Raw genomic sequence first — 13,904 nt, 5'->3', positions numbered from 1 at the left:
ATACTCGTAGAACAACAATGAGTGCGGCACCGCAAAGAGAGATCCACTAAAAGAATCATTATCTGGCATGTAGAGCCGATGTGAGCTCACGATTATTAAAGAAATTAATAGGGTGCAAGATCTTTTTCAAGCCGCGTAGTAACACATAATTAATATACTCTTCCAAGAATTTCATCGATGTCAAGTGATTTTTGATGACATTCCACACAATAATGCCTTGTGCGAATTACGATTGAAACATGTTTAACGTAATGTTTTATTGAAACATTATCACTTAACGCAAGTAACAGAGCATTCTTCATCAACGTAGTAATTAACTCCTGACGCGCACCATTTATTTGCATGATAATGTCTGCTTACATACTCTAGCATATATCGTGCGTGATCACTGAAGCTGTATTGATGGTTTCTTGGGCATTTTACACGGCACTAGTGCAATGTTTAGGTGCAATTGTAAGGGCACCGTACCAAGTAATATTGGAACAGTGACCATTGGTCGTAATAAACAACGCTACGGCGACTGCCGACGTCCTGGTTTCCATGATATTCCAAAAGTGTGGGTAAAACAAATGAATCACATTACAAGCATAAGGTGAAGACATTGTCGTGGCATGCAACCCAAAAAAAAAAACGGGGCGCGCTAGGCTGTCCCCCTTTGTGCGTTTCAAGAACGTCGAACTTCCCAGTGGCGATATGGGACACGTCTTCTTTAAAGAGACATCACGCTTTCTTACGATACAGGCGGGGCATAACATCTATTCCGGGAATGTTCACTTTCTGAGCGTTGTGTGAAACATTGCTGCATTAGCATCTCCAGTTTCTATTGTGCTGGCATTGCTGACGATGCACTGTAAGCGGAGGTGCTTTCAGTCGCTCCCTGGTGACTCCGCTGCCGAGCTGATGTGTTCAGGCGATAGAAATACAGGAGGCTGTAGCAGAAGTCGCGAAGAAGGCAGGGTACCGCTGCATCGCCAAGCATCGGCCAGCTCACGGCGTAATGACTCGGAGATATTCCTGCCGAAGAAGACGCAAATTGATTAGATAGATAACATACAAAGAATAGAAAATGTTATTTGACCATGGCTTTCCAGATTTCGAAAGTAAGGACATTACACACTCTTCTTAAGCTACAGCTTTCGGGCACGGCAGTGTACAAATAATTAGGTTTATGAATATATTACACTTATTCACCTGCTGATTTCCATGAAATTGCGTGGCGAAGTTCGCCCTCAAGGACAATAATTGACAGTGATAACAAGGACCAGCGCTTAGCTTCAACGTCTCGGTTGGAGTATTAGAGATACACGGGTGCAACATGTCGGTGAGGAGTCACTGCTGCGGCTGAACAAATGAAATAACGTGCTCGCAGCCACCAGACGCTTCCCAGGACTGGTGGGATGAGAAGCGCCTCCTATGGAGTTGCAAGCGTGGCGCACAGCGGTGGCTTAGCGGCTATGGCATTTCGCTGCTGAGCACGAGGTCCCGTGCTTAGCAGCAGTCGCGGCGGCAGCATTTCGATGGGGGTGAAATGCGGAAGCGCCCGCGTCCTGTGCATCGGCCGCAAGTTAAGAATCCTCTGCTGGTCAAAATTATTCCGGATTCCACCACTACAGCGTGCCTCATAATGAAGTCGTCGCCGTGGCAAGTAAAACAACATAATTCTGACATTCCTTCAAGGCGTCTCACCTCGGCAGTGCACGTGATGAGACTGATGGGAAACCGTCGTTGTTCATCAGCGCTTAGTGAATTATTAGGCAACGTTAGTGTACCTTAGCTTAATAGTTGTCCGTGCCCCTCAGACCAGTATACGCACAAAAATGCTCAACAGGAACGTCAGGATTCGTGCACACTGCCCTCATCAGCCTCTAGCAACACGTCGAAGGATTTAGCGCCTTTAATTTTTAACAAGCTGTAGCAGCTCAATGAGTTATCAGCTCAATGACTTAGCTGTACCGATCAATGAGTTAGTGGTAAGAGGGAAAATAGAGGAATTCCAGATCAAGCTGCAGAACAGGTATTCGGCTTTAACTCAGGAAGAGGACTTTAGTGTTGAAGCAATGAACGACAGTCTTGTGGGCTTCATTAAGGAGTGTGCAATAGAAGTCGGCGGTAACTCCGTTAGACAGGATACCAGTAAGCTGTCGCAGGAGACGAAAGATCTGATCAAGGAACGCCAATGTATGAAAGCCGCTAACCCTACAGCTAGAATAGAACTGGCAGAATTTTCGAAGTTAATCAACAAGCATAAGACAGCTGACATAAAGGAAGTATAATATGGATAGGATTGAACAAGCTCTCAGGAACGGAGGAAGCCTAAAGACAGTGAAGAAGAAACTAGGAATTGGCAAGAATCAGATGTATGCGTTAAGAGACAAAGCCGGCAATGTCATTACTAATATGGATGAGATAGTTCAAGTGGCTGAGGAGTTCTATAGAGATTTATACAGTACGAGTGGCACTCACGATGATAATGGAAGAGAGAATAGTCTAGAGGAATTCGAAATCCCACACGTAACGCCGGAAGAAGTAAGGAAAGCCTTGGGAGCTATGCAAAGGGGGAAGGCAGCTGGCGAGGATCAGGTAACAGCAGATTTGTTGAAGGATGGTGGGCAGATCGTTCTAGAGAAACTGGCCACCCTGTATACACAATGTCTCATGACTTCGAGCGTACCGGCATCTTGGAAGAACGCTAACATAATCCTAAACCATAAGAAGGGGGACGCCAAAGACTTGAAAAATTATAGACCGATCAGCTTACTGTCCGTTGCCTACAATGTATTTACCAAGGTAACTGCAAATATAATCAGGAACAACTTAGACTACCGTCAACCAAAGGACCAGGCAGGATTCCGTAAAGGCTACTCAACAATAGATCATATTCACACTATTAATCAGGTGATAGAGAAATGTGCGGAATATAACCAACCATTATATATAGATTTCATTGATTACGAGAAAGAGTTTGATTCAGTCGAAACCTCAGCAGTCATGGAGGCATTGCGGAATCAGGGTGTAGACGAGCCGTACGTAAAAATACTGAAAGATATATATAGCGGCTCCGCAGCCACTGTTGTTTTCCATAAAGAAAGCAACAAAATCCCAAGAAAGAAAGGCGTCAGGCAAGGAGATACGATCTCTCCAATGCTATTCACCACGTGTTAACAGAAGGTATTCAGAGACCTGGATTGCGAAGAATTGGGGATAAGAGTTAATGGAGAATACCTTAGTAACTTGCACTTCGTTGATGATATTGCCTTGCTTAGTAACTCAGGGGACCAACTGCAATACATGCTCACTGACCTGGAGAGGCAGAGCAGAAGGGTGGGACTAAAAATTAATCTGCAGAAAACTAAAGTAATGTTTAACAGTCTCGGAAGGGAACAGCAGTTTACGATAGGTAGCGAGGCACTGGAAGTGGTAAGGGAATAATCTACTTCGGACAGGTAGTGACTGCTGATCCGGATCATGAGAGTGAAATAATCAGAAGAATAAGAATGGGCTGGGGTGCGTTTGGCCGGCATTCGCAGATTATGAACAGTAGGTTGCCATTATCCCTCAAGAGAAAAGTGTATAACAGCTGTGTCTTACCAATACTCACGTACGGGGCAGAAACCTGGAGGCTTACGAAAAGGGTTCTACTTAAATTGAGGACGACGCAACGAGCTATGGAAAGAAGAATGATAGGTGTAACGTTAAGGGATAAGAAAAGAGCAGATTGGATAAGGGAACAAACGCGCGTTAATGACATCTTAGTTGAAATAAAGAAAAAGAAATGGGCATGGGCAGGACATGTAATGATGAGGGAAGATAACCGATGGTCATTAAGGGTTGCGGACTGGATTCCGAGGGAAGGGAAGCGCAGCAGGGGGCGACAGAAAGTTAGGTGGGCACATGAGATTAGGAAGTTTGGAGGGTCAACATGGCCACAATTAGTACATGACCGGGGTAGTTGGAGAAGTATGGGAGAGGCCTTTGCCCTGCAGTGGGTGTAACCAGGCTGATGATGTTGATGATGATCAGCAACCTACCCTTCATCCGAAATTCATGTCGTGACCATGTTACTTTTCTCACCGTAGTGATCATCAGAATAAAGTTAGAATTGGTGCATGTAACACGACATATTTTTACATTGGTTTTTGCCGCGTACGTCGAAAGATTGGAATGAACGTCCTTCTGATATTGTTTTGAATAATAATAATTGTAATTTTCGAAAAACACTAGCTAACACTGCATAACAGCAAGCATTTGTACGAACTACTGTTCGTTGTTTTCTGTTTTTTTTAATTTTAGTACATTGTATAATTCGTAAATATTGTTTATAAGCTCGTAATATATTTTCTTCCTATTTCTTCTATAACCCACTGTTCTCTCTAATACCAAAAGGACCTGAGGGTAAATAAATAAATAAGGGTAATATTAGCTCGGATGTTTTAACACCGTGGAAAAATTTGTGCAGTCGTGCGAGACATGCCAGCGGTTCAGAAAGACGCAAGAGAAGTGAAAATCACCGAGGGTGTTAGTAAAATTACCGAGCCGCTTCAGCGATTCGTGATAGGTGTAGTAGGGCCACTTCCTGTGACAGAGACAGGGTATCGGTACATGCTATGTTGCGCCCCACCACGAAGCTTACAGTCGTGCTTGCGTTGCGTGAGGTGGTGTCAGAAAGAACGGATTCGCTGTTATTGATCTTTTCCTAAGTTGGACTCCCTTCGGAGATCGAAAGTTATCAAGGCAGCGTGTTCAGAAGTATCCTCACCGCATCATATCTTGAGCGATGTGGCATAAAAGTAGTGGACCGCTCAATTCATTATCTACAGAGCAACAGCGTAGAGAGGCGGCGTTCCATTCTGAAGCGTGTCCTTAGATTACTGTGTTATGAAAATATATGCGAATGGGATGCACGACTACCAGCTGCACCTTTAGCTTTGCGGTAGGCGCCACATGAATCCATTGCTTTTATCCTCGCCGAGTTGGTTTACAGAAGGTCACTGCGCTCACCTTTACGAATGGTGCGGGAAACGTGGGAAGGGCGCGGAGAAGTCGCTACCGTGGTGCAGTTTCTTTGAATCTGCTGGAGGGTCTGCATAATGCTAAAAAATTGTGGAGGCCAGCATGAAATCAGCTCAGGGTCGATTCAATGTCTACTGCGATAGGACTTCCCGTCAGAGGACGCTCCGTACCGGTGACAAGGTATGTTACTGAGAGCCTCAAGAAAAAACAGGCTTGAAGTACAGTGGAGAGGGCCCGCGGAAGTGGTTGCAAACTCACACCAATTACGTGGTGAAATCCCAAGGAAACGTAAATATGTGCGCATTTATCACTGCCACCTAATGAAACCCTGCGTGCAAAAAGAGGCTGTGATGAATATGACCCTAAACTCTCTGAAGAGATGAAGTACAACTTGGTTTGTCTAGGTGGAGGGGGAAGTAGCGGTCAAGAACTCCTGAAGTGGACTGAGCAGAGAGACAAACTAAAGGAATCCTAGTTGTCTGATCATGGCGAAATAATGGCAGAATTTGATTAATAGTTCGTCGACAGCCCGGGCAGAACTGATTTGTCTGAGCACGATATTGGGCTGGCGTCCGAGGAGCCAGTGCAATCAAAGTGTTATCGATTCTCTCGTAGGAAGAGAGAAATCATTGACAGGGAAGTGAAGCGCATGCTTGAATCAGGAGTAATTAAGCCCTGCGAGAGCGAACACGCTTCGCCGGTGATCTTGGTGGAAGTTCCGAGTAAAGACCCAAGGCCCGTAGTAGACCATTCAATTTCAGTTTAAGTTCATTATTCTTTAAGTACAATGAATAGGTAAGATACAATATACAATATCGGAAATTAAATGCTCCCGCCAAGGATCAAATGCATCCAATCCCAAATATTAAGGAGAGTGTGGAACAGGTGAGTCGAGCAAACTATGTGACTACGCTAAAGCTTACTCGAGGGATCTGGCAAGTACACCTCAATGAGCGAGCAAGCAGATACGCGGTATGCGTCACACCAACAAGCACTTATCAACTGAAAATGTTGAGCTTCGGACTAAAAAATGCTCCCTTTCGTTTATCACGCCTCATGGATAGAGTTCTAAAGGGTTGTGAAGCATTTGCGTTGCCCTTCTTAGATGAACTCCCAGACTTTTCTGATTCATGGGAAACTATTGGTGCATCTTAGGGCGGTGCTCAGCCGTTTAGTATAAGCTAAGCTGACCTTAAAGGCCGAGAAATTTGGCCTTGCAAGGACGACCGTAGACTACCTAGGGCACCACATAGGCCAAGGTTTTACGACACCTATTCACGTTAAAATATCAGCGGTAGCAGACTATCCTCAACCGAAAACTAAGATTGACCTTCGGTCATTTTGGGGGCGACTGGATATTATAATGATTCCATACGGGATTATTCAATTTAGACAAGCTCCCTGACCGATGCTCTATTCTCTCTATTCTTCTGTACAAATTACTGCCCTGTTTGAGCTGTCTGTCGTTGCATCAAAGATGGACATTTTTCAATCCATCTGCCGTTCAACACTTTCGAAATGCTTCTGTAGTGTCGCATCTGTAGCGACTAAAACGCAGCAATGCAACGCGAGGTGCATATGCGACCTTGTGGCATTGCATGCATGCGAGAATGATATGCACACGCACCTGCGCAGCCGGCTTTGTCTGCTGGCCCTTCGCTGCTCGGCGTCGACGGCGCCCGACACGGTGGAGAGCACGGCCGGCAGCGACGACTGCGAGATATCTAGTGTGAAGCCGTACGAATCGTTGGCCAGCTGCTCGCCCAGCTTCGAGGCCCAGTCATGGCCGACACTCTGTGCTGCCGCTGGGGGCGCTGCCGCCGGTTCGCCGCCTTCCGATCGCACATGCGGTGAAGACGCGACCGCCTGGGACGCGTCCGCCTGGCTTCTGCAGGGACTCAGGACCAGGGCAGGTGCACTGGCCCGTCGCAATGAATGTACCGAAGCAAGCGGCGCATTTAGGGTGTCCAGGGAGATAACCTACGGGTAGATATCGCAAGGTATTCGCACTACCGAGCCTGGCTCGGCACAAGTTTAATAGCTTAAATATGCAGGCCCGAGCACACGTCTTTAGATCCCAGTACCAAGGTTCACAAGAAAGTTACTGTGCTAGAATTTCGCTAGGAGTAGGTGCCAGCCTTAACATGATATAATCAGTGAAGATGGCCAGCCGATGACAAATAGCACTTATGAACGAAAAGAATTGTAAACCATGAAAATTGCAGAGCTTTCCGCTCGTTGCAACAGAACTTGCCGCAAGTTCGTAAGTCCTCTTCGCGAATTATATTTCGTGTTATGTTTTACTGAACAGTTTTGTTGACTTAAATTTATTCATCGATACTGGAAGAGTATGCTTAGCATTTCCTAAAATTAGGATGGGAAAGAGCAATTTTCTAACCATTACCACTGCGTGAGTTGTGTGTTATATTTATGGGGGTTAATTGTGATAGTATAGTTAACCCTTTGTTTCCCAGGGGAATTGAACATAGTGCTCGTAACCAACTGATGTTGTTAGGCTTTCTTTTGTTCAAAGTATGAACCAGAAATAAACACACAACAGGTATACATTTGATAGAAGTTTTATTACTGCCATATATATGGCAGTGAGAAATGAGGCGCTGAACATAGGAAAACAGGTCTTGATTTCTACCTGCTCCCAGGAGGCACGGAAATCTTCGAAGCTGTTATCTTTTCAATATGTACCCACAAATACACCAACCTTTTTTTGCAGAAGAATCGGATGTGCCTTCTGCATGAGCTCAACTTGCAAACGCCAATGTTTTTGAGCCAGTTTCACAAGGCCATCATTGTCATGCCTCACAGACAGCTCTGCGTTGTGAGCTTTGTTTTATACTACAGGGTTACCCGAAACTTACGCCTCTGGTCTTGTGCCACTGAAGGAACAAGGACGGGTGACAGATCAACACATTCATTGTTCGATTCGGACAGGCCCGTCTTGCCAGCACTTCAAACCAAGTGCAACTGTTTGACTCAAAAGTGAGGAACTAAAACATATCATAATCAACAAGCTTCAGAAACATCTCCGAAGGGCCTCTCACTTTCTCCAAGCCATCTGCTCGCCTTAGAATGCTCTGTACTTCACCGCAGTGGATCTTGATGCCCTTTTTCGGTCCATGCCTTAATTTTTTCCGCTTATACTTGTGAGTCGATGTTACCTGCATTTCTAGCTCACGGCAGGCACGTACGCAGAATTACCCAAGGTAACTTTTCTATGCAAATGAGGGGGGGGATTTTACACGTACGCCTGTGCGATTCACCTCTCCTTTACTTGACAAACAAAGAACTATGTTAAATGGACTCGCGCAGGGAAGAAGCACCAAGAACAAATAAAGAAGCAAAAGTAAAATAAACATTACGTTAGTAAAATAGAACTGAAAAAGCAGCAGTTGGCAACAAAGGCAAACGGACCGCGCGGAGTTAGGTTACTCCGCCAGGCAATCACAGAAGTCAACAAAATCGTCGTCATGCGGTGTTTTCAAAATGGCGTCGTACTTGATACCTCCGGAGCGTGTGCTGCTGGTAAAGAGTCTTTTCATCGGCAGAAGCAATGAGGTGCGCAACGGACATGGACAAAATGTATGGAGTCTTCAAAAGTCTGCGCTGCCGTTCATTTCACTGCTGCGCCCGTTTTACTCACGAAACTTCACTGCCAACTGAAGTGAAACTTCACAACAAATAGTTGTAGCGAAGCAAGCATGTTATTTCAGTTCAATAAAGAATTAGGAATTCGCCATTCCACTATAATAGACGAGAGAAAAGGTATAAAATTACGCGGTCATAATTTTATTTTTATAGTTACCGCCTTATTTGGGTAACAGAAAAAGTTTCAAGTACGAATTATTTGCAGCCTCGCGGAGGAACAGTGGCTGGCGGTTATGAGGGTGTGGGCGGGGCTTCATTGCAAACTTCAGTTGTATGCGACTATATTAGCGTTTTTTGAATTAGCTCTGGAAGAATTATACAGAAATATACATTCGCGGAACACTCACAGTTGTTTTGGATCCCTCGTTTACTGCTCTAACAAGTGCCACAACCAACTCGTATTGTTATTTGGGATGTTACGCAACAATGCGTGGCCGCCAGTCGCGTACAACCGCGTAGAGCGCAGGAAGCTGCGATTCTAGACGTAATGCGCCCACCGCGAAAGGTTAGAAAAACACCTACATAAGCACAGCAAAGAAGTGGCTACGTTGGGCGGCTCTAATGATAACTGTAGAAGCGTCATTCAGAAAACACGGAATTGTCCTCCATTTCCGGCAGCGTTTTCTCTGTTTCCTTTTTAAATAAACAGTTGTTGATCCATAAATAATTTCATAAACAATAGCTAAATTTGTTAATTTTCGCTATTCCTGCCTGTTTGGCTGTTGTCTCGGCCCTCTCCCTTAGTAGATCGCTTAATTTCTCAGCTCCTTGAGACTCTTGTTTCCATTTGCCAATTGTACAGCACGAAAAGTGCTGTACAATTAGGGAAACACCAGCTGAATTAACGGGCGACAGCCATATTGCCTATGAGTTTAAGGGTTATTGCAGGGTTTGATGATTGATGCTGTCTCGCATTATATTATTTTCCACCTGATCTAACCCATATCACGGGTATATGGTTCCGAGGATCTGTCAGCGTCGCGGCGAGCCGTCACTCGAGCAAATAATGAAACAAAAAGAAAGTTCAACGCAATTGCCATTTTCTCTGGCCGCAACTCGTTTCACGCTCATACAGACCAGCTGACCACGAACTGAATCCCTTTCTTGGTCCCTGGATCAGACTAGACAAAGAAAGTTGAACTAACGGAGCAACAACGATGCGCGTGACCGCTGAATAGATGGTGACAACTGAATGCATCTCGAGTAAATCACGCGGGCACCGAATTGATGAGGAAACTGGCCTTCACATCCCAGGAGACGCCGATAACTACCGCCATCCAAAAGCACTGAAAAAGGCAACAAAATGTTGACAACCCAATAGCTGTCAAGTCTCAACATTGATTTGGCGGCGCTTTAGGAATCTGTGCGAGAAGTGGTGGCGTGGGCGGAGAGGGGGGGAGGGGGTATGCGCCGTAATTTCGGGGGGGGGGGGGGGGGGGCCCGGGCCCCCCCTTGGGTACGTGCTTGGCTCACGGTATGTAGAGCTTTCGCTGTCATTGTGCGACTGTCTCATTCGCAGAGTGTGCTTTTCGATGATTTCACTCGGATATTCAGGCTCAAAAACAATCTTTTGAATTTGCTCCTCTGCAACGCGTTGTCTGCATAATCGAAAGAAACTTTTTTCACATGTCAATGTAAACTAAAATGACAGCTAACAACAAGCGGATAACTTATTTTACGGTAAACGAATAAAGAACACATTACACAGCACAAGGACCAGCGTTACACTAATGATTGTTGATCCGCGAAACGGGACCTCATGATCCTGAGTGACACAAACGTGTGTAAAAGCCGAGACAATGCAAAAAGTATGCAACAATAAGTTCAGCAATAATAAAACAACCTAGGCGCCTTCCGCAGACTTCGTAGAAGATGTCGGTGTTTTCAACTTAATATTACAAGAAGTAAGCACAGAGAAACAAGAAAAAGTCGCACACTCCCCGTCTTAGCCACCCGCACGTACAAACCATGTTTGCAAGACACGAAAAGTCCTTCTATGGTACTCGTGTAGACATTTAGAAATAGCAAATGGGAGCATCGACTTCCACGTTTGTGTCCGCTAGGAAATAGGGGTTATGCGATTGAATATTCAAGAGAATCTTCAACAAAACTGCCACAAACGTGGCACCTTGGATAGAAAAGCGCCACTTTGAGCTTATGTTAAATATCTGAACACACCGCTTACAAGTTACTAAGCATCAGCTTCTTGCATACGCATCAATGGCTCCGGTTTATTGCGCGCGTGCCAATTCGCACATAAACCAGCGACTACAGAACTTAGCGGAGGGTCAGTTATACAAGTAAGAGGTGTTACGTTTGATCAAAATCCCGGAGATCTTTATATGTAGGCATGTTCGACTATTAATCCTCAGGGAATGAAGCTGCGTCTTCCATGTTGTAAGCGCGGGCGTCTATTACTGGTTATGCTATTCTACATATAACATAGCAGCGCGGCTTCGATCCCTCCCTAAAAACTATTTTCGTTGTAAATAATATATGCACCTCAGGTCTAAACAATGTGAAAGGTCTCGTCACCGGTGTATGCAATATATGATCAACCTGTATTCAAGCCACATACATATAAATGTCTTCAAGCAATCACGTTCATAGGAACTTCCAATCGGCATTTGTTGCATTTTCCGAGATGGTTGCCGAAGGTAGTAGTCGAAGTTCCCGCACTTCATAATCTAGTCATCAGAATTTCGAAACATAAGGAAACATTGAGAGGCTTCTTTTAAGGAAGCACTTTGGCCGATTTTGAACCTTCGAATTTTCTTCCAGCAAGTGCGCCACCAGGACATTTTCGGAAATGCGTACCGCGGCTGACCAGGGGGCCATTGCTGTCTGCGTTATGTTAAACGTCAAATCAGTATAACGCTAGCAATGGCTAGCCAATCAAACGTTTCAAAGTGCTATAATGACACGTGTTGTGCTTTATCTTTCTCTGGTGACCACTTTGACAGGGCTAACAAAGGCTAAACATTATCGCTCAGCGCAGGACGCGCCAGCCTGTATCGGAAGTTTCTCGAATGCTATCAATCGTTCTATCCGTTGTTTTTTGTCACCGAACCATGTGTAATCTGGTTGTAGGCGCGAAGCGAATTCGTAGCACTTTTGAAAGACACGCGAGCACCAGTAATTACGCTAGAACCTTCGGTGACTCATGTATAAACGCCGACACCCTTGAAGCATACAGAAAGAAATTCAACAAGAGGGGACGCTTGGCAAAAACTGGCAACAGGAAACAAGCCACGCCTAGTGTTAATCCCATCCGTTAGTTGACGTCAGCGTCGGGAAAAAAATTACGTAGATCCCGCGCACTGTGGGAATCGATGTAAGCGAAGCATTCCGTGCGGGATGATTTGACTGACGATAATTAGCGGCGATGTTGACGTCTAAACATTATTTTCTTCAACCTTTCACCTATAAGACGAGAGTGGTGATTTGACGTTAAACGTTACCTTGCGGACACCACTGCTGTTTATCTAGCTGCGTAGTACATAAAACACACACGGAGAGGTGTTTGCTTGAGGCGTTGTTGTGCACCATATTTCTTAACCTCTGAAAGGGTTGAGCATAGGCATTGCCTCACATGGCACATCACTTTGTGTCAGAAGTCTTAAACTTGAATTGGATTATGAGGCTATACGTGCCAATACCACAATCGGATTATGACGCACGCCATAGTGGCGGACTCCGCATTAGTGGTGACAACGTAATCTTCTTCAACGTATCCCCAAATATAAGTACACGTGTGTTTTCTACTTCGCCACCTTCGAAATGCGGCTGCCGCGATTGGGATCAAATCCACGACGTCTAGCAATGCCATAGCCGCAAAGCTAACACGGCGGGCACAGAAGTGTTGATTTGCCGCACGACCGCTTCCGCAGTGTCGCCTGGACCCTGCAGTGCACTTTCGTTAACGCGGCTCTGCTTCTGCACGCCCTGCGTAAGTTGCCGCTTGACATACTTGCATGGCGTTTATTTTTCAGAAATAGCAGCAACGTACAGTACGGCACATTGAACTTAAGCTTATCCAGTTTCCGCGCATCCGCCATCGCATAGTAGAAGGGTTTGCTTGCCGTCTCACTTCCCCACCCCTCCCTTCGAACTGGCACCGTAGAAGAAAAGGAAGCGCTGCAGTTTCTGCGATGCTTCTGATAGGAGCCACAGATTATTACAGCTGTCAAAAGGCTAATGTGGCGACGGCCAGGGAGCTCCAGAGGGCATTATGCACATTCGATGTGGTGGGGCAAAAACGAGTTTTTAGCGTTGGCTTTCCTCTCTGACTCGCGGTGTACGTCACAGCAGCAGCCACAGTAGCAGCCACAGCAGCAGCAACAGTGGAAAAGCCGGAGAGAGAGGTACAGAAAACTTCGCTCTAACAGAATGTGAAATGAACTTACAGACAACGTTTTATTTTTTGTACTCTTTCCCGCTAAAACTAAACCGTTTTGCGTATACATGAACTTATATATACCTCCTGACTTACTTGCGTTACCTAGCAACAAGCCAGCGGCAAGCCAGACGCGCCAATATCCAAGCGTCATGCGCCAGATGCCACCGAAACGCGTGAGGCCGGCTGCGCATGTAAAGTTCGTCTGTTCGGCAGCCCGTCTCTTTTGAGTGTAGCCTGTTTGTTGGGCTGCCGGCGTTTTCTTCCGTTCCTTCTGCATTTCAACACGGCACTAGTGCACTATTAGAGTACGGCAAATTGAGAAATATGGTGGTCTGCGACGCATTCCCAGCAAATTTAGGCCTGCGGCACAACACCGAGACTGGTGACCCAGTTAGCGGAAAAACAGCTGAGCCGTACTGGGGCAGTTAATTTGAGTTAATGACTCGTACTGAGAGATGTTAGCGATGTGTACTATGAGCCCCAATATCGTTGTAACTTATTTCGGTAGCTTTGGGGCACGTTCGCTGCACCCGGCTTTGTGACGTAGTTCGCGAAAACCAGCTCGACCGTGATGACGGTTACACGTGTACTGAATCTTACTGGGACAAGTTCGTGAAGCTTTCCCTGACCCCTAAGATTATTGTAATTAATTCAGCTACTTTTTGGGATACTTCTGAGGCACGCTCACCATGCCTGTCGTGACGCAGCGCAAAGCAGCCCGGCCCTTGACAGTTTGGCGTATACTGAATCTTAGTGGGACAAGCTTGTGACACTTTTTATGCGCCCGCAACAACATATACCTTCTTTCAGTACTTACGCTTGTCGAAAACGC

General features: G+C 45.7%; 1 protein-coding gene across 1 annotated transcript in view; it reads right to left on the bottom strand.

The window, feature by feature from the left end:
- Window positions 1-232: 232 nt before the first annotated feature.
- Window positions 233-13,904, bottom strand: part of LOC126523456 (uncharacterized) — a 106,503-nt gene continuing 92,831 nt past the window's right edge. The window contains exons 5-6 of the mRNA XM_050172064.3: window positions 6,638-6,990; window positions 233-1,014 (exon numbers count right to left, since the gene is read on the bottom strand). Coding sequence (XP_050028021.2) covers window positions 867-1,014; window positions 6,638-6,990 — 501 coding nt within the window. The 3' untranslated portion in view covers window positions 233-866. The remainder of the gene's footprint in view (window positions 1,015-6,637; window positions 6,991-13,904) is intronic.

Source organism: Dermacentor andersoni, chromosome 6 (assembly GCF_023375885.2).
Source record: "Dermacentor andersoni chromosome 6, qqDerAnde1_hic_scaffold, whole genome shotgun sequence".
Taxonomy (NCBI): Eukaryota; Metazoa; Arthropoda; class Arachnida; order Ixodida; family Ixodidae; genus Dermacentor; species Dermacentor andersoni.
Note: the sequence above shows the minus strand (reverse complement) of the source record. Positions and strands in the feature narration are given on the sequence as shown.